The 22,852-nt window shown below is 35.8% G+C and overlaps 1 protein-coding gene across 3 annotated transcripts in view; it reads left to right on the forward strand.

The window, feature by feature from the left end:
* The window catches only part of LOC106130928 (pituitary homeobox homolog Ptx1), a 46,256-nt gene extending 36,255 nt beyond the window's left edge, over nucleotides 1-10,001 (forward strand). For all 3 annotated transcript variants that reach the window (XM_013329878.2, XM_013329876.2, XM_013329877.2), the window contains exon 5: nucleotides 8,207-10,001. In XM_013329878.2, coding sequence (XP_013185332.2) covers nucleotides 8,207-8,797 — 591 coding nt within the window. In that variant the 3' untranslated portion in view covers nucleotides 8,798-10,001. The remainder of the gene's footprint in view (nucleotides 1-8,206) is intronic.
* The last annotated feature ends 12,851 nt before the right edge of the window (nucleotides 10,002-22,852 follow it).

Raw genomic sequence — 22,852 nt, forward strand, 5'->3', positions numbered from 1 at the left:
AGCTGAGGGCATCACAAATTAACGCTCTAGATGTTCAGGCTAATCGTCTCATCCGGCGCATCTTCGATATTTTTGTGCCGTACCGTCGGACGGAACACGGAATCCCTTAATCCTACTGGATTTGAACCGTCTATTTCGGTCTCTTCATAATCCCTAGCTTAATTTTGATCGCATCCACACTCACTGTCAATAGTTTTGGAAGGCCCGTTAGATTCTGCGGTCGCCGCCGGCCCTGTGTATTTACAACAGGGCCGGATTCAGAGCATACTTTTCGGTTTCTTCGGTATTCCGTTCTTGATCAGATAATCTTAAAAACATGTGTATTCGACGAATTCTTGTTTCTCAATAGTTGTTTAAAATGGGCTTAGAATTTTCCGTAAAATACTGTTGGGTTTTTTGGAAATTTTTATGTTTATGTTTTTTAAAAGTATTAAGTAAAATTTTATTTTTAAGTTGTTCACTGTGGTAAAGTTTGTTTAAAAAAAATCTATGAAGAATGCTACGGGGCCTTTTGTTTAATAACGAGTAACGAAATAGGTTACTCGTAAGCCAAATTTTCAGTATCCCTATCTATATAAGCAAATGCATGTCTTCAGTTTCAAATCAAGAGGTCGATATGGCTTTATATGCCTCGCAGCTCACATGCATGCATTTTGTAGCATACTGTGTTTTTGTAACAGCATTCGATAGAGTATTATATAGGGTTACCTCTGCCCTCTTTTTCATCATTCACTTAATTTATTTACGTAATAATATCATAAGTTTAAAAGTTCAAAGAAAGCTTTGTTTAAATAAGTAGCACGTACTTAACTATTTATATTGATAACTATTTTTTTTTTAATTTCTGACGGACACCTCTCTCTCTATGTCCTCGATTGCACCCACAGAATTGCTTTGTGGTCCACTATCCACTATCGAAAGGAGCGACTGAAGGACAAAAATGTTTAACTACTAGTGCTAGTCAAGATTATTTAAAGGATCACCACACCAACCCGGATGACTAGTGGGTGGCCGATCGTAAAAAATTGACAGCACGTCACGGACTCTGAACTTTGAGTCAAGTGCCTGAAAATAAATTTCTCGGTTGCATATCCTATGAAAAGTGAGAAAGGGATAAATAATCTAATACTGGGTTTCACAAAAAAGAAACATAAATACTATCTTTTACTATGTTTTCTTCGGTATCAGCCGTAAAACACGACTTACTTTTTTTATTATAGTTAAATTTATGAGTATATTTATTAATTTAGCCTAGCAGCCCTGACATGGGATTAGGCGGCTCGCACTCGCATAAATCTGGGTGCGCGTGCGCCGATAAATCGTTGCGTATTATTTTTGTTGCCGCCCAAGAAGCTGAGAATTATACCAAGTTTTCTTTTAAATAAATACAATTAAGGATTTATTCTACATTACTTATATTACATATACGTATTCATTTGACTATTTTATAAAGTTTCAAATTATATTTTTTTATACTTTGATTGTTTAAAAACTACCTAAGTTCCTGCTATTCGTAAATCCAATTAATTAATATGATTCTGTTTGTATACAAGTAACTTACCCAATCTTATCCATTACTATAGTCATCTCTTGTAATCTACGACACTAAAAATACCCAATCATCGTTTATTTTAAACTAATAAATACAATCTCCAAAAAATTACAACTCCTTGGTTTAAAGTATTATTTTTGTTTCAGTCTCATTAGGGTCATTGCTTGCATATCTCAATTAGACCGTTAAATATGAGGTCTTTTATCTCCTTCAACCGTTTAGCTGAAAATTATAAATGTCAAATCAAACATCAATTTCGTGAAGTTAAGTCTTAATTTGACTACGCAAATTGCTAGAAAAGATGACTAATAAATAGTTAAAATTGTGACGAAATTAGGGTGTGATAATAAAGTTGATGGTATAACTACTGGCCAAGGTGTTCAGGCTCTTAGAAACTTTTTTACTAGGTACCCGTCTTATTAATTCTCTTGTCAACTATTTTCCATGAAATCTAATAATAATATTTTATGTACGAAACTTGAATGCTTGCCTTGATCTCTCTACTTACCTTAATCGTCTTTTAGGAATGTAAATGAGTAAACTAGATCAATTAATACATGTTCAGTATTCATGTAGATACAATTTTCATTTATACACAAGTTTAAATTGAGCTTAATAGTAGTTCATCAATTAACAATATGTGAAGCGGTACTCTTAACATCACTTTCTTTCTCACTAAACTTTAAAAGATTTTCGGCGATTTCTTCATTCGGACGAATGCTAGTTAAAAAAAAATTCTTATAAACAGAAAATACAACAACATTATTTATGTCTATAGTTTTTGTGAGACACGGTACGTTAGGCGGAGAAACGACTCCAACCGACCATGAAACAGCTCTTGACACATTTCATTTGGTGCGAATCTCGCGCCCGCCTCTCGAAATCGATACAAATAAATTATTTTCCTGACGCTTTGCTTATTTGATAGTGAATGAGAGTGTTTTTGGTGTAACATTCTTTCCGATGTTAGTTTTCATTTTGTTACCTGCCAGCTTCACCCCCTTAAAAAATTTTTGATTTAACATTTCCAGTTACAATAAGTATTATTTTAGTAGTTTTTTTATATTCTTTTTACACTTTTTTACTACCTAATGTTTTTTTTATTATTATTAATCGCCATACGACGTAGATATGTAAAAGGTAGGTAACATTTCCACAACGAATTTCCCTGACGTTGATAAAGGTTACACGTTTATTTTCCTGCAAAACCTACACACGGACGGACAACATTTTAATATTTTAGGTGCAAAAAACGTTCGGCGCGGACAGGGCGAGTTTGTACAAACGACATTATTTATTTTACGTGGTAACCGTCCACGCCACCCGAACCGCTGTTTTTCTGTGCTTTTTGTATACCGGCATTTCAAACAATTTAGTACTTTTCCAACATGGTCTATGGATGTTCGAAAAATTTTGAAGAACGCATTTGTTTATACAGCAATATTGAAAAACGGATTTATGCTAAAGTCATTAATAAAACCACACAGCTGAACGTGGCCTTTCAGTATTTTAAAGATGGTTAGTTCTGTCTACTGCGTGAAGAATAAAGACATATGTATGTTTATTTAACGCAAAAATCATACGTCTCTCTATCAAACTAATGCGGATAATAAACTCAGAATATAAATATCATGGAAAAGAACATATTTTGAAGTGTCCAAAATTAAACATGAAAATCTGTCGTCATAAGCTCAGCTGAACTCCTCATACATAACATGATGTAAAATCACAAAGTGATGTGAAACGAAGACGTTATGCAATTATCAAATAACACTGATTGGCTTCGGCCCAAAGCAAAGCCTAATAAAATCCCGGTTAAGACCTTGTTTCAGTAAACAAGTGATTCCGCATTAGTTCACTTCAATTTCAGATTTATCCATCTGATTCAAATGCCAAATATCCATGTTATTTAGATTAGAGCTCTATTACATGAATAATAGAGTCGGTATTTGCATGAATGTAAAACATCTAGTATTTATTCTGTGGTGTTTTGATAGGAGCATAGTCTAGTTGTGATAGAACGGATTTCATGTGTCCGATCGGGTTTAAATATCTTTGAAGAGATAACTTTACAAAGATATTGAAGACGTTTATTATATTTTAGTAAGTAGTCCTATCATTTTATATCGTAGTTCTTAGTTTGTATTGTAATTTTACTCGTGTAAGTAGAAGAATTTCACGCTGTCTTTAGAAAAGAAAAACAGAGTGTTGCTTGGCTGATCATGTAGATTGCAAAAGTCAATTAAGGTAAACTTATAAGCTTGGAATTCTTCTTTAAGGCTATGGGCTAATAAGCATATCAGCATGAATGGAGCTATGCAAGAACCTCTACATACCTACTATTAATGGATTTCTAAAGGTTAACGACATTTATTTATAATATTATTTTTATAAATAATATTTAGAAGAGGTAAAGTTCGCACCTTGATTATTTGGCATAATCTTTGAAACTACTAAACCGATCATAAAAATGCTTTCACCGTTAAAAAAGGTACATTATCTGCCGGTGATATAGGCTATGTGCGTACCTCGGGCGAAGCAGTAGTGGAGCGCTAGTCGTACATAAACTTGGTGTCATTAGCAAAGAGTTCCGCGGAGCAAGTCGCCGCGTCTCCGCAGGGCGCATTTAATATAATCTACCTCCAACCGAATAGGGTTGTCGACGGCCGCCCGCCACGCTGTCACGGCGGCTGATATGTGACAGTTATGACACAGGGAATCGTTTATGAAGCCCACTGTTATTTTTATTGTTATTATTTTATGTTTAGTCTGCGGAGAGTAATATTAAAATTGTGGAAGGATAAAGCTGTATTAATAAGGTTCATGTTATACCTTCGTGATACTTAAAATGAAAAAAATATTGCATTTTGTAACTTGGAGTCAATTAATAGATTTTCTAAAACATTGAGTGGATCATAAAGTATTTCTTTTCCTAATGACTCTTTGTAAAAAAAATCCAATTATAATGAAATGAGAAGTAAATTACCACCAAGAAAAATAATATTATGTCGTATTACAAATATTTAACATTATAATTACATAACACTGGAGCGGTGCAAAACAAGTAGCTTATTGTGATTGGCAACTCGGAAATACAAGTTACTCATCGACCGACACACACTTGGCAGGTTTTAAGATTGTCACATTTTTCGTAGACACAGTGGCGACCTTTTCTCTACATGAGTCACGGAATAGTAAAATCAGTTATAAACTTTCTCCGCCGCTCCATAAAATTACCATTCCTTTTCTCATTTCGCTAAAATGAGCAGTGTCAGCCCTGCCACGTGTCAATTCCGAGTTTATATTCTCTATCCATTTATACGAGCGAGTGTTTATTTGACTTTGGGATAGTGTCTCTCCACACGAAACTAAACTTTAAGACTAGACAATACGAACTGTTCTTGATTTAGTCCAAACTAAGCACCAGTTCGGATAAAGCGTTGTTTGATTGATGACACTAATAAAACTGTGATTCCAGTTTAATTTAAATTTAAGGCAATTTGGAGACCCTGCGGTCTTGCTGACCGTAAAATGGCTTCATTATTGGAAACCGGCCGACGCGTCATCCATCAAGATTACCCGCGAATTTGTCACGTGCCAACCCATTCGCTGTGCAATTCTGCTCTTAACCCATTGCTCCTTTTGGGTGTAATCATGGTAGTTCAAAGATCATATATGTAATGTAGGAAAACTTACGATTGATTATTCGAACTTAGGCTCTGCTTGTAATTTAAGTGAACATACGAAATGCAACCAGCCTTCTGGGTACGTTGCCATGGGCAAACGATTTACAGGAACTAAACAATTTATAAATTACGTATTTTTTTCTGTTTTTAATATAATTTATAGTGAACAAACGGTCATAAGTTGATCGATCACTTCATTCGAAAATATGGAAAATACAGGCCAGTCGCTAGGCACTGTCTTTTTGTCCGAATAGAATGCTGAACGCCTTTCACGGCCTGTTGAATAAAACTGTTAGACTAATTACACTTAATGGCTAATAATTCAAACTGAAATTCTAGTAATTTGGGATACTTAGTCAGTACTTTTAAATTTTAAAATAGGTACTTAAATAAGTTTTCAAAAACCACGCTTTTTATAAAATTGAAATATTTACCTTTTTGAAGCATAACATTTGGCGATTAACATTTATGTTGGCGACTTCATACTGCGATATATTAATAAAAATTATTTATTAGCAATATATATAAAAAATATTTTAATCAATCGAATCAAATAACATGACATATTCTACAAAAAACCATTGTCTTATTTGAGAGGATTAATTCCTATAATACATATATATGTACATACATATGGTCACGTCTATATCCTTTGTGGGGTAGACAGAGTCAACAGTCTTGATAGAATTGAGATTCAAATAGTGACAGGTTGCTAACCCATCGCCTAAAAAAGAATCCCAAGTTTGTAAGCCTATCCTACCCTTAGTCGCTTTTTACGACATTTTCATTGGAAAAAGATGGAGTGGTCCTATTCTTTTTTGTATTGGTGCCGGGAACCACACGGCATTTCTATAATCAAGTCAAAATCAAATCGGTGACTTCGAGCTACCCAGACATTTCCAATATAGAGATCATCGTATTTGCTGCGACCTAGCCGTTACAATAAAGGGGATATCTGTAATGCGCTATACGTATTCTGTTCGATATGGTCCAATTGACTGGCAATGGCAGAAGATAAACAAGCCATATAATTAAAGTGGATGTTGTGTACTGTACCTACATGTTGAGATGGAATAATGTAAACTATAAAAATATTAAGTTCTGTAAATATGAATAATTATAAATCTAGTTAAATTAAACTTATTCATACATACATACATATGATCACGCCTATATCCCTTGCGGGGTAGACAGCGCTAACAGTCTTGAAAAGACTAAAAAGCTACGTTCAGCTGAGTGGCTTAATGATAGAATAATAACTTATATAATAATTATAAATATAGATAAATAATCAAATGTTATGATTCCTGGGAATCCTTCATTATTTTTACGTATTTGAGGTCTGTGATAGATTTTCAAAATACAATTTCCACTTGATAGGTTGAGAAAATCAGGCAAATCACCTTTTAAATAACTTCCCGAGTGTCGTGTGGTTCCAGCCTTTTACGGCCGACCACTTCATCTCTTTCCAATGAATAACGTAAAGGCAACTAAGGGAGTATGCGCATTCCTCTTGTGCAGCTTTTTGCATGATCTAATATGTGTTAGGCAAAGGTTGCTAAGGTCAGACGGGGGTCGTTTAGTGTAAAAACCGGACTCTCCCAGTCCAGGATTATGGTCAAAAAGGATCAACCTCGGCTTCTCTCCAGAAAAAGATATAGTAATTATTGTTTAACAGCATGCATCACGTATAATGTGTGATATAGCTAATTTAAGTGATTTAGCTAAAATAACTTTGCAGCCAGTAACATTCAAGAAAAAAAGAGATCAAATATCTCTTTACAAATCTCACAAACATTGCTATCGATTTCAGAACGTTAAAAAGAAGTCTTCCCCGCGGTAGGGCGCGCACGACCATAATATATTTAAAAGATTAACCCGTCGCAATATCGCGACCCTTCTCTCGCTATTCAAATAATGAAAATTATTTCCACATATGTGCACCTAAATAAATATCATTGTCATTATTGGACGCCCCAGCGGAGGCATTTTCACCCACTGTTCGCGGTTTTCATGGGAAGCGACGTATGGTATGAAACTTTTTATTATGCGACGTGCTCCAATATGTTTACGGATTGCTATGGAGATTACCTCATTAGGGCATTGTTTTTCTTGATTGTTTGAGTTATTTTTATGATAAGTAGCGTTACGATTTCTGCCAAATTTATTTATATGATAAACGTTTCTCATCGCATATTAACCTGAGAACGAAACACGAGTTTGTGAATTAGAGAAATTTATGTTTCGAAAAATAAACGTTTGTATATGGGGTGGAAACGACCGTTTATGTTCACTTAACCGAGGAAAGAGGGTATTATTTACCGTTTCGCCCGGGTGAACCCGCCACTGTGAGTGAGACAAATATGCCGCCGGAGATATTTATTGCGCTCGCTACGTGGATTGCGCAATTTATCGCCGAGGTGTCGTCGATCGATCGCGCTGACGGACGCGCACCATACATCAGTACGCGTTATCTGCAACTTATCGCTGGCATCAGTCCGCCTCCGCCTGCGCTAAATAACAACATCGATTCGGAGGCTCGAGTCGGGGCTCGGCCGCGGGCTCGCGGCGAGTCCCGCGTCCCGTCCAATCGCGATGCTCGTTTATCTTCATTTCGCGGCCGCAATTAGACGGGTCGTTGGCTGCGGGCGCGGGGAGTCGTTTGCTAACACTACGTGGCTCGAATACACCGCGCCGCTCTGTCAACTTTGTAATGAGTAAAGTTAATAGCTACACGCAGGTCGCGTCCTCGTTCTGAATCTCGTTAAAAGTTTCTAGATTTCGCTGTGGCGGTCCACGGCAGTTAGTTGCGCCCCTTACATGAAGTTGCCTCTTGCCCTAATAGAGTACGAAGGTAGCATAGGTAATGTCGTATAAATGGTTCCCTTCTCACTTGCCCTTTTTATCTTCAATTGTAATCTTGTCCTAAAATAAAAGCCCTCTATTAATATTTATTTTTCTTTGGCAGGTATGGTTTAAAAATCGGAGAGCTAAATGGCGGAAACGAGAACGTAACGCTATGAATGCAGCTGCGGCGGCCGCAGCAGACTTCAAAAATGGCTTCAGCACGCAATTCAATGGGTTGATGCAACCCTTCCCCGACACCGACGCGCTATACTCATCATATCCATACAACAACTGGGCAGCTAAGGTGCCTAGTCCTTTAGGCACAAAAAGTTTTCCGTGGCCCGTTAATCCGCTCGGGTCCGTAGTTCCAGCGAGTCATCACCAGGGTTCCGTGAACTGCTTCAACACCGCGACGTCGATGGGCGGGGTGGGGGGCAGCGGGATGGCCGGCGTGGGCAGTTCGGCCGGCGTCGGCGGCGGAGTCGCGCCGTGTCCGTACACCGCGCCTCCCAACCCGTACAGCATGTACCGCACGGAGCCGTGTCCCGCGATGTCCTCGTCTATAGCGTCGTTAAGGTTAAAAGCGAAGCAGCACTCCACCGGGTTCGTGGGCGGCTATGGAGCCGTGTCGCCGGTGTCGCGGGCCGGGTCGGCGCCGCTGTCGGCGTGCCAGTACGCGGGCGGCGTGGGCGTCTCGGACCGCGTGCTCTGAGAGGAGGCCCGCGGCCGCGAGGAGGCGCGCTCGCCCGCTCTGCTGGCCGCCGCGCGCGCCTCCTAGTCGCCGCAACCCGACGCCGCACACGCCACGCACGGCCTCTACAGACATCTGTGGGACTGGTTCGATTGAAACCCCGTGTGCGATGGAAGGTTAACGTACGCTCTGTTCCCGCCGTGTGCCGTGCCGGTGTTTTCCTATTGATCAAGGTTCGTTTCGAAACTTCGGGCAATAAATTTAACGATTCGGTCTAGTTTGTAAATATGTAGTTATGTATGTACGTATACCAAAGCGATGTGTGCAATTTTTACAAGCTTACTATGTAGTTAGGTTACGAAGTTACTTTTAAGAGTGTAGCTTATTTGAAGCTGTAAATATACACTTATTAGATTATTTATTTGTTTCGTATCATGCGAAATTGTATGAAGTAAGTTATTGGTAACTGTGCCATTACCCATTGTTGTCCGGTTTGTACTTATATGTTATTTTGTTAAGTGGTTTTAAAGGCGCCATAAATGTCAAGATGGTATATAAAAAACTTACATAAGTATAGCGACTGGAATACTTACCTATTTTAAAAATAAATTTATTAAACCCATTCAGGCAAAACGAAGTAATGAAGATATTATGTTTTCAAACCAGAATTTTATCAACAACTTGATAAAATTGTGTTCAAAATGTAATATTTTCTGATAATTTGGGTGACTTTACAATGCTTTTGGCTTAAACTACCTTTGGCTTGTCGTAATCCGGTTGAATGGATATAATTAAATCATAATTAATTTACAGTAGTTCTGTTTTATTGTAGACTGATTTGTAATTAGAAAACTTTTCAATATTTTCATTCATAAAGACTTTTTTTGCATAATGTAGCGAACAGTACTTTTGATAAAGACAAAACTTGTTTTATTATAAAACTGACTGACAACAGAAATTATGTTTTAATATATCTTTTCTTACATACCATTGCTCGTGCGCAATTTTTTAAGGTCTACAATAATTTGTAGCTCTTCAACTTTCGTAGCACGGCCTTACGACCCGTATCACACGGGCTAAGTAATGGCGTAGCGGGCGTTTTATGGCGAAATATCCAGTAATTAAATGTTTTTACAAAAATGTTAATGTAACAAGTTTTGAAATACGTACAAGTAGATTGTGTGTTGAGAAGGCTGATTGTAACTTTATAAAAGGGATGAGGGATGTGAAAGCAAAAATGGTTTAAATGAAACAATACTTCATTTCCAACATGTGATTGAAAGTTGTTTTGTATAACCACGGACTGTATCATATTAATCCCAACTAATTAATATATTAAATGCGAAAGAATTTTTTTTTGTTTGTTTTCTCTTAATGTGTTATCTGCTGAACCAATCTTCTTGAAATTTTGCGTATCTATATATAATTAAGAGTCTGGAGAAGGCCATCGAATACGGTAAAAACTTTAGTTCCCGTGGGATTTGAGAAAAGCCTGCATTCTTCTGTTGGTGGCGCTAAATTTGCGGGTAAAGCTAGTTTATTTATAAAATAAAATAAATGTAAATAATTATACCTTATATGTTACAGCCAAAACATTTAATTATGTCAGTTAAAGCCTACGAAATTCATTGGAGTATTTAAGTTATTAAAATTCATTCATATCATTACTACCGCCTACGCATATGAGATTAATATAACTAGGATCTCATTATTTATTTAATATTTATTGCCCAATTGCGGTGTACATAATATGAAAGATCATTAGGTCTTCTGTCCATAGACATGAAGTTTTTACACATTTTTATGCGTTACATGCTCGTATGTGTAAATTTTCGTGTTATGCATTTAATCATCAATTAAATTATCATTACGTTTATTCAACATCGATGCATATTTGTATTGAAATTTAGCAAAATTTGAAAACTTTGCATTTATGGACACAAGCTTAATTGTAAATAATGAAAGTAAGGCAGGACTTATAAATATCTAAATCAGTGTGCCTATTGATGGATTCTAAGCCCAAATGTAACGACATTCTGAAAGGTTAATTTTGTTTTTTATTTAAAAAAAAGCCTAGTTCATTATATCTTTTGGGTGTCCTTAAAGGTAATCTTAATTTCTATTTAAAGGTATTGTGTTTCATGCGCTGTAATAATTGTGATTTTAATATTTTTGTACTGTTTATAAAGTAAAGATGACGCGTAAATAACGCTTGTACAGCGTGCTTGTGTTTATACACATATATTATACAGGGTAGACAGTGCCCATAGTCTTAAAAACAGTGAGAGGTCACATTTAACTGTCTGGCTTAATGATAAAATAAAAAAAATAGTAACAGGTCGCTAGCCCATCGCCTAAAAGAAGAAAACCAAATTGATTATTAAAAATATTGGAACACTTACCTTACTTACAGCGGATAATGTCTCTTGTCTAAGTTCGTACATAGTTTCATTGCTAACCATTCCTCAGGCAACTGCATGTTATAAAGAAGTCAGACGGGATTTCCTCATGTAAAAATTGGATTACCTGATCCTGAATCATGGTCACAGAAGACAGAGAGCAGGATGCAACCTGAACAAACTCTGATAAGAATATGATGTAAAATAACTCTATAAAATTTTAACCGAATCAGAATGTTGTGATCATTTAGGACGTATGAAATGAATGAATATTGTAAATAAATTAAACTTAACGTTAATCAAAAGTTAACTAATCGAGGTTTTCGTTTTATACATATCAAGAAAATATCTGCAATCGATTGTTATTTTGTAAAATATCTTAAGGAACATATTGTTTTGTAACTTAAAAACCTCTAGTCATAATAAAAAAATATCACCAAGTACTTTTGGCCTTTGTTATTTCACTAGAGAAGACTTTACATAGCTCAGCTGGCGTATATCGAAAAATCCTGTAAGTACTTATAGTCTTATACATACATATGGTCACGTCTATATCCCTTGCGGGGTAGACAGAGCCAACAGTCTTGAAAAGACTGAATGGCCACATCCAGCTATTTGACTTAATGATAGAATTGAGATTCAAATAGTGACAGGTTGCTAGCCCATCGCCTAAAAAAAGACTCCCAATTTTGTAAGCCTATCCCTTAGTCTTCTTTTACGACATCCATGGGAAAGAGATGGAGTGGTCCAATTCTTTTTTGTATTGGTGCCGGGAACTACACGGCACAGCTACGTAGCTCAGCTGGCGTATATCGAAACATAAGTATATCGAAAAATCCGATCCGAATGATCTGAACGTATGTATGTTTGCCTCCGATTATTGCGCGTTTCGTTGAACCGATTTTGATGTGGTTATCAGAAAAATGTTTATTACACTTATAAGATTTTGTAAATTTAACATACTTCAAAAAGGAGAATTTTGATTGGAAACGGTGCTCTTTTTGCAAAAGTTATTTATAGTGAAGTAAAATTTGAAGCTGATGATTAGATCAAGTAATTGATATAACTTCCCTGATGAAAGAGGAAGTAGGTAAATTCTTAATCTGAGGGTAATTCTGATTATAAACTGTACTTATATCAGAGCCTTTATAAAGGTTAATTAACCTTGGTGCTAAGGTTTCGGTCTTACTATCTTTGGTCAGGTTGCATTGCACATGGGTCATGTTGGTCCACAGTTGTGATATGAATTAAAGCTGAGGTTACAACTGCAAATGCATTCACATGATTACGGAGCAAGTGAAAACTGAAAATATCTATAATGCCGAAGGTTTATTTATAAGTTTGGGATGCTTTTTATTATTTTTGAGGTATGGAAACTTATTCAACGCTAAATAATTCATGAAAAATGACATTCTATTTTGTTTCTTTACTTAATATTACAATACCGTCTCAAATATTTATCTAAAATCGATTGTAAAAGTATCAAGACCACTCAATAAGATATTTCCGAATGCAGGATAAACTCGCCTTTAGAAAGTTGCAGTGGATGTGCATTAAATGGGAATGGAAATAAATTTCGCATTACTCTGAGCTATGTATTTCGTAGAGCGGTGACTGCAAGATAGATTGCGATGATATGACGGCAGCGTCTGCTCAGGCAACATTCCTTATAAGAAACCTTCAACAAAGAAGTTATAACAAAAACAAATTTTTGGATACAAGATTTCAAAATCAAAATTGGTATATGCGACGCGAAACAGAAATTGTATCGCTTCTTGGAAAAACCTAATTCACCCAATCCAGGATCCATGGTCAAAGGCATACTCCAGAGGGGTGAGGATGCAATTCATTTCAGAAATATGCACGTACCAAAGAATATATGTATATGTACTTACACTACGCGAACTAGTAGTAAGACTTCCAAAATAAAAGAATAGAAAAACCGAAGAAACTCCATATTCGATTTGGAAATCCATATTCTCTGCCTATCCCAATGGTAAACAGGAGATATGTATGTATGCCAATTTACAAAGATTAACTTGACTAAAACAGAAAATACTTAGCTAACTGCAGCACTTAGAAGATATTAAAAAGATATTTTTTTCAATTTTATTCATATATTTCCCCGTCATGTGGCAGAAAAATAGTTACTTACTTTCATTTGATATTTGATTGACTGTTGAAATACCTACGCATAAACTAAGTAATACAACTGTTACGCAATAATTTATATTAAAATGACACTTTATTAATAAATAGCAAAATCCAAATCGTTTTTTGAACAGTAAGCACCAAATCTCTTAATCCATCTCCAAAAGTTAAACGGGGTTAGAATTCTAATGGCAATAAATTGCAAACAATTGATTCGCCATTGACATAGCGCGGGAAGTATATAATCCTGCAAATGATGATTAGCGGCCACGCAAACACAATTTCAGGTGCTCCAACCCTGGATCTTAAGGCCCAAGCACACCAAATACAGAAGCAGCGCAGTTAGAAAGCTCCCACCAATTTGTAAAACAAGATACTATTCAAAGTCGTCACACTGCGGCGCGGCGGCAGAACAATACGAGAAAGGCTCCCCATTTTAATTTGGTGTGATGAGTTCGAAGAGCTTCTTGGTGCTCCTCCTCTTTCAAACTGCGCTGCTTCTGACCTGTGTTTAGTATGCTCAGGCCTTAAGCATTTACAGGAGGATTTGCTTTCAATATTAGCCGGGCGAGCCAGCTATTCCGTTCCACCGCACCGTTTTTATTATTTTGGCGCGTCGTTTTGGCTCTAAATTAATCTCATTCTGCCATCTACATTTTTATTTTTCAATTGCACTCCGACTAGTCAGATTAGCCGTATTACTTTTCGATTCTTTACTACTTTTGTTGGCGTTCGCGGACTAGCGCGCACTCTAATCACTTTCCGATTGGACAGAGCGCTGGTTTTTAGAACTAAGTATATGGTAGTCTTTCTATTCATAATATTTTCCATTTATAGTTATAGCTTCAAAGGGTCTGAAGAAAATTGAAATAAAGCTAGTATCTCTTACGGAGTAGACATATGTAGATAATGGTAATTCAGACTCAAATGCGTTTAAATTCAAATTGAGGTTAGTAGTGATCAGCTAAATAAATTCAGATTGCTAGCTTATCGCCGTTTTCTAGATTTTTCGTTAATCCGCCCCGTAATTTCATGTACTTACTATTACTTCTTAATCGTAAACTTACTAATAGATATTTGAACATATGTGTGTTTGTTTACCCTTCACCTTCTAACTTAAGAGCGAAATTTGGTAGTATTTGGGAAGTAAGAAATTACTAAACACTTTCATTGAAAACAAACTATTTATCGTTGACGTCAAAGGACGTCACTATTTGTAAACTATTTAAAAAGTCTAAACCGCATTTGTATTATTTGCTTCATTTAAATTAGTATTTACTTACGGTTGCCTTACGTGTGCGGTGGTCGTGGTAGAAACTAGCGTCACGCCCTTATCTTTATGGCGGCAAACTTTATTTACTTTATGTAGAATCCTCTGAAGCAGGAATGTTATGGACATTAAATTATGGATGCGAGTTGGATACGAATATAGGAATAATAATCTAATACGAATATCAAATGATTTCGTATTATCTGTTAGTTTCTAAATTTCTTAACTTCCCAAAACTTTATTCTTAAACGATAAAAAAATTGTTTTCAAGGGAAGTCTCTAAATAATTTGTTAGCCGAATTAGTTAAATTAAGTAAAAGAAGAATAAACAAACACACATATGTATGTTCAAATATCTACATACATTCATATATCACGTCTTTATCTCTTACGGTAACGACTTACGGTACGATTCAAACAACAAACACAAGAGCTTGGGAGTCTCCTTTTAGGTGATGAGCTACTTCGTAACCTGAATTTATTTAGCTGGTTCCTTTCTCAATTTCAATTCCACCTTGCTTTAGATTCTCAAGCTTTAGCTAAGCACGTTCGACTCTTAGTGACTATTATCTATGTCTACCCCGTATGAGATAAAACGCGATTTCTTTAAGTAACTAAAACTCTGTTGTAGAATAAGATGAAGGTATGTGCGTGAAAACTTATGAAAATTTGTTTATCACATAGCTTTACGTTAAATTCTCTGGAGTTTTTGAATTCACATCTAAAAACATTATGTCTAGAGAGACTAAACTGCCATCGAATAGTTCTAAAAACCAGCGTCCAATCCCATCTAAAAAGTCATTAGAGCGCGCGCTAGTCCGCGAACGCCAACAAAAGGAGCAAAGAATCGGAAAGCGATACGGCTAATCCGACTAATCGGAGGGCAATTGAAAAATAAAAATGTAGATGGCGGAATGATTCCATTTAGAGCCAAAACGACGCGACAAAATAATAAAAAAGGTGCGGTGGAACGGAATAGCTGGCTCGCCCGGCTAATATTGAAAGCAAATCCTCCTGTAAATCCTTAAAGCGCCAGGATTGGAGCACCTGAAACTGTGTTTGCGTGGCCGCTGATCATCATTTGCAGGATTATATACTTCCCGCTTGATGTCAATGGCGAATCAATTGTTTGCGATTTATTGCCATTCGGATTCTGACCCCGTTTAACATTTGGCGATGGATTTAGAAATTGTTCAATAAACGATTTGGATAATGTTTTTAATGATTAAGTTTTTTTTTATCTTTTTTAATTTGAAACTAGCATCACACCCTTGTTTTTATGGTGACAAACTTTTTTATTTTACTCCGAGGCAGGAATGTTTTGGATATGAAATCGGATACGATAGATAATCTAAAACGGATATTAAATTATTTTCGATTATCTGTTAGTTTCGGTAACAGATATTATATTTTTAAGCAATATAAAATACCTACCTAACTAACCTATGTATTTAACTTTGAAATTCCTTAAAAAATGGTTCTATAGATATGTCATCATTTAAATAAAAAGATAATTATTTATACTCATAATAATTCGGATAATCCGAATCTTTAAGATATGGTTTCGGATATTGTAATCGGATATCCAAACGTTTCGGAGCTCCCAAACATCCCTTCTCTGAGGTGTCCTCTACGGTCGTGTTATCAACCGACCACTATATTATATTTACACGTAGCCAACACGAGACGTAATATAAACAGCATTCATAACAATATTTTTATCACATTTCCATAAAGGTGTCTGCACTTGGGTTAGATAAAAGTGCGTATTACTTGGGTGGCATAACATAACATGTGTAGACTCTATGTTGTTGTAGTTTAAGTAAACTTTACTATAATGTTGGTTGTATGATTGAACGTATATCTCATTCAATCTGATTTTAAAACAATGTTTAGGAATTGACATTGCTACCGACCATGTTGTAAGCCGACATTTTCTAAGTCTTAATTTTTATAGGCAAATAAATTGATTTGTAAGTATTGTATTGTATATTTAAATCAATTGTTGTCAGTTTCACCAAATGGATATAGTTAAGTCGTTCTACATTCATACTTCTATAAGCTGGTTATTATTATAAGTTCCGTATTTTAAAATAATAAATTAAATAAATGCTATGTTACATAAAAATGTATAAAAAAAAAGTAAATACATATCCAAAAAAAAAAATTAGGAACCAATTTTGATTTTGAAAAGCATAAAAACATAAATTACTCTAGCCAAAAGCCAATTTTCATAATAACATAGGTAATGGCGATAGAGCTTTTTATGTCAGGACATGCGAAATTGATTGCTGTGAATATCTCTAGATAAGAAAGTATTAGAAAAAGGGAAAACGTCATCCGATAGTCATTAAAATTATCATATTATATCAGTACTAACATTATTTGAGCACAAGAGGCTTAAAAAAGATTTTACTTTGAATATGCAAATAGAAACCAATTTATGATGTTATTGAACGTGTATGACGTACGAAGATAATTAATACTGGTCACATATACCTGTTTACATAGTATGACGTCGTAGGTGTACAATATTATTCATTTTTTTGTAAAATAAAAAATACAAACATTTTTTTAACTTCTCGGTTCCCTCGGTTTCTCCAAGTTTCTTACATGGAAACATCTATAAACTTAGAGTATAAACTTGATTATATACTATAAACAAATAAAATAAAATCGAAATCCGTAAAACTAAAAAAAAATTGACTTTTCAGACTTACCGTAAATATTCTACTAAAAGTGGATCAAAGCCAATCAGAAATGGCTACGTCGAACTGCTGTGTCATAGTAGCAGTATCTCCTATTGAATTTTCAGTAACTCTTTTAAAGATTGAGATCCGCTGATAATATAGCCTTCTATGACATGCACGAGACACATTTCGTACTGTGAAAAGATTAAGCAGAGTTTTATACGGTGAATTACCAGTCTAAAATTACTTGTACAAAAAAGACCAAGGCATATCACATCTTCCATGATGAGGCCAGGAGGACGAGAGAGGCCGATCACACCAACCCCACAGTCCATACATAATTAAGTCCATACAAACAAACAGGTATAATACGCGCCATGTCAATAGTTGCCACCGAAGAGGGCCAGGTTTTGGGTGGAAAGGATCAAAAGCGGATTAGAGGAACGACAACCAATCAAGGGTAACTGGACTGGTATACCTACGCGAAATAAATGCGCCACATAAAACTTAAAATTCACAAACCCAAATCCTACTTTAACGTTGAAGAAATAAGATCGGAATTAGGATAGTCGAGGGAGTTTATTGATGTTTTGTTTGGAAAGGAGGGTGCTTTAAGGGGGTGAGGGGAGCTATGCAGCCTCCGCAGACGATCTTACAAGTTAATTGTGTTCCGTGCCTGAATCCTGACTACAAAATAATATTCACTCAGATGTAGGTATCTACGTAGTTTGTACTGATAGTATGCGAGTTCTATGGATGGCTGATTCGTAAGAGGACTTTAATGAATTTGGAACTTGGGTAGTCTCGCATAGGTTAACTCGCTATTACTTTATTGGTTTGTTATTTGATTTGAAAGGCCGTACATGTCTCGACTCAGCAGTTTAAGATTTATGTAAAGCAATAAATTACTTCAAGTAAACAAATTCTTATGACGTCGCAAAAAAGCTAAAAAAAAGGAAGGCTTGTGCCCATGCTTGGATCATATAACACAGTAGGTACATTTTCTCCATATCTTTAACACAATTACATCTGATGTAATTTCATGATCTTTTTTTTCTTTATCTCGACCCTGGGCAACTAAGTATAGTGTTACTGGGCATGATGTTAAAAGCTGAAGTTTAATTTTTATTGGAACAGTACTTGTGTGATATCATAACTTAAGACACAATAGTCGTAAACTTTCTCACGAGTATATGCATGGGTGTGGCGGTAGCAGCAGTAAATAAATGTTCCAACTGGGATTTATTGCAAACAATACAAAGAGAATTCATTCAAAATGCTCCATCTGTAAAAGGCTACTCGTCCATTTTGTTCACATGCTTTCGTTTCGGTTGCTTAGATTAATAAATATATTAACGTCTTTTTCTCTTTGGTGTCCATAGTTTAAGTGTCTGAAATAAAGATTATTATCATTAGGGAATGGGCTAGCAACCTGTCACTAATTGAATCTCAATTCCATCATAAAGCCATACTGAGCTGAATGTGGTCTCTCAGTCTGTTGGCTCTACCCCGCAAGGGATATGGAGGTGACTATATGTAAGTCTGTATTGCACTCATACTAAAAATACCAAAATTTCAGTATTTTAATCCCATATGTACTAGTTTTATGATACGGTTTGAGTGAACTGAAATCAAGAGTGGGGGCTGAAAGGAGGGTGCGGGGAATGAAGATTTACGATCGTGGCATAACGAGCGGTAGATGAGGCGTAAAGCAGCCCAATTCGGGTTATTATACCTACACTATGTACTTTATTTTCCCGACGGTGACGAAGAATGGGTTAAGTTTTTTGGTTTCCGGGTATTTAAAGTAAATAATAGTGCCCTACCTACCTAATGTAAGTATTTATGTATAATGTTCGACGGCTTCTGAAAGTTTAGTTTGAGGTACAAGTTCGATTCATAATAAATATTTTTATGGCATTAAAAGTATCATAATAAGGGATTTTCAGCTTTGAAGTCTGTTACGTAACAAATGGAATAGATGGATGGATGGAATATATATGCGGTAAGAAGTTAAAGAGTGACTTCTAAATCATAACCGTCTATTGTGATAGTATACCTAATCACGGTAGACAGATCCCCATAAATAGTCACATGAAAAAGTCTGTCTTGAAATCAGATATTAATTTTTATTAAATATTGAGTTTTTTAGCTAGATTATATTTATACCAGAAGTTCACGAATATAGCTTCATCATCGTAGTATTGTTTAGCACGCCACGCAACTAAAACGGATTAAGCAAATTCACAAAAGTAATTTGTATCCATTTAAATACCCGCTACGTGTAACGTTTTTAAATGAGACCTTTTTAATATTTTTCCGGGTGAAATGGGGTTCCGGGATTAGGAGTAAAAATAACGATGCAAGTAGGTAAATCCCGATCCATTCGTTGTAGTAGGGGAAGCATAATCTAACAAAAGTATTGTAACTTTGGCTATTGCCAAGTGACAATGACTAAGTATAATAACTTGTCAAGTTATCTTAATTTTTATTATATACTACATTTAGTACTTTTAATAACTCAGTGATATTTTTAATTTAAATTTACATACCTTTTTACCCATTTTTTGATTCCCCACACTATATAATTTGTCGTATCTGCCTAAAAATGTGTTAAGTAGTCTGTTATTGCATAAAAAAGCATATTTTTGTAAAGGTTATATAGTAAAGAAAAACAAGTTTGGTAGATAGACGATGGCGGTTAAAATTAATTATTTATATCCACTGTAATTTTTTATAGAAATAAAAAGTCACAAAGCAGTAGTTGATATAGAAGCCAGCGAGTGAACACAATAAACTGAATGACATAATCGTGAAATCAACGTATCTGGGGATCCAATCCGGCGAGGATTGAAATCGCGTCGTCAACTGAAACATCTTTACTGTCATGTCACCCAGACACGACACGACCTAATGGAATTAAATCGGCAAACGCTGCTCTGTTATGTGGAAAATAATAACAACTTCACGCGCGGCTGGCAGGGGTCTGCACTAATGGAAATCCAGCCAATGATAATCTGCTTCCAGACCATTTATCCAGGAGTAAGTCTGAGCGCAATCTGCGGCGTCTTGGGAGTGTGCCCCGAGTTTTATGCCCTCGTTAAGGTCTGCAATTTGTGGAGTCTGCCGTTAAGAAGGTCGCCCCATTCGCCCAAACCTTAATTCCGTTGGACTGTCTTAATCTTACGATACCCCGGCTCGAGGTAATTGTTTCAAAATTGTTGCCACGCGCGATTTAAAGTTGATCGTGGATATACATACTGACTTGTTTGGGCCAAAAGCGTTCTTAACAATGTAGAGATGATTATCGCTACCGCATTCATTTTTTAAGCGAGTTTAACGTTGGTTTATTATATTAATCAATCACTTGCACTCGTAATTAAACTCTCGTTTTTTTTAATGTTAGTACCTACTAAGTAATAATTCTATAGAATGATAACACAATTCACCATATGGCCAACTTTGAAATTACGAAAACCAAACTTATTTAATTGCTTAAATTAATTAATTATAAAAAAGAACATGCACCTTATAAGTTAATCTTAATCGCAAAGCAAGAAAAATACGACGAAACTGCAGAAAAAACTAAATGAAACTGAAAAACCAAACCAAACCTTAAAATAAAAACATACGTTCTTAGCTGAACTCAAGTGAAAGACAATCTCTAGAGTGCGAGCGTCGCCCTAGCATAATAAAAAAGAAGTAATCATGCAAATTGGCGAAGAAGGAGGAAAGTTGAATTAAAAAGCGGGCTGCGGGGCCGGGTGGGCAATGTGTCTTAATGACCGCAGATGAGCATTGAGCACCCTAATCTAGTAACATAAACTAAAATGAGTATGGAGAGATAACTTACACAGATACAATTTGTAACGATCTTGGAATATTTGCAAATTATATAGAAAACGGTAAGGATCTTTGAATCTCTTATCCTTCTACGAAGTTACCGATGTTGTTGTTTTTAGTACTTTAAAGATGAAACTATGCTTATTTCAGACGGATCTGAATATCTATTAGATCTTGTGGCCAAACCCACCATTGACATTGTTTCATTTTAAATAGGTTTTTTAAAATAATGATGACGAATTCCTAATTAGCAGTTTTTTTTATATAATTACCTATGGCAGATGCATGTAGTTTTGTAACCATGAAAGTTTATGTTTAGTTATCGTGAGCAGAATCAGTTTTTATTAATCAATACATATTTTGTACATTAGGCATTGTTTTATGGAGTTCGTCTCTGAGAGCTCATTTTAGTGACATATTACACAGTTTAACTAATAACGATAACTTCTAACAAATCACAATTTGTTTCACAATTATAGAATAATCGTTTTATATTTAGTATCATTGAAAGGTTTATAAGTTTACTTCAATCAAATAAAAAATTACTCATTCATTATATAAAAGCACGCGGAGTACCTACATTCAATTTAAATAATACGGCAGCAGCAAATTAGGGACATTTTAGTTTTTTTTTTTTCTATATCCCTATAAAGTTAAGTCGTAAATATTTTACAAATAATTATCATCCTTTTGGCGTTAGTCCCGATAGCGTCTTTACCTCTCCCGAGAAGAGCGCAGACGCACCATTGACTTAATCTTGGATAAAAATGGAAAACACGAACAGACTCCCATTTCATCTCCACAACCTTTGCAAGGACACATATTAGATCATGGTTACACATCCAGTTGCCTGAAAGTGCCGGTTTTCATCCCCCAAAAACTCCCGTAAACGAATGTAGATAACTCACAGAAGATTTATTGGTACATGGCCTAGATATAAATATTTTACAGATAATGTACTATACAATACCTAGCCTAGTAATACATTATCTACAGCATAGGAAATATGACATAAGCTGAAGCACTTCGCTACTTGTTTGCCGGCATTATCTCGCTGTGAAAGCCATTATCTTAAGCTTAAAGTTATAATTTATTACGTTAGGTACCAGCGGCCCGCCCCGATTTCGTTCTTGAATATATGAGTGGAGAATGAATCGCCAAATATCAAGGAACATCCTATATATTAGTCCCACTGAATAGTCCAATGGTGGTACAAGTGGGACGATTTTGTCTCATCTCTGCCTGTTCCCAGTTTCCCTCCCTCCCTCCGCAGCTAGGCTTCTGAACACAGAACACTTTTCTGACCCTGGGGTCCGGTTTGACATTTTGAGTTGACTCAACAATAATAGAGATATTTGATAAGTACTCTAAATAAATATTTTAACAGTCAAGACTCAGGCTAATGAGAATCCATTCTTAACATGACTGGGAATTGAACGCTGGTCCAAGGTTCAGAGGCAAATAGCACTCTGTCAAATAATAAAATATGTTCTAATTTATTTCATTCAGAATTAATATTCCTCATTGATGTTGTTGGAAATAGATTCTCATGCACTTACACACAAATACGTAGACTGAGATAATAATCACAAGACAACGAAGGTCACACTTAGCTGGGTAGCTTCATTAGAAAATTAAGATTTAGGAAGCGTTCAATTGCTAGCCGATTGTCATTGCTAGAATCATTGTACAAACGAGAAAAGCAGTCAGTAAATAGTATATA

This window comes from Amyelois transitella, chromosome 14 (assembly GCF_032362555.1).
Source record: "Amyelois transitella isolate CPQ chromosome 14, ilAmyTran1.1, whole genome shotgun sequence".
NCBI classification, from domain to species: Eukaryota; Metazoa; Arthropoda; class Insecta; order Lepidoptera; family Pyralidae; genus Amyelois; species Amyelois transitella.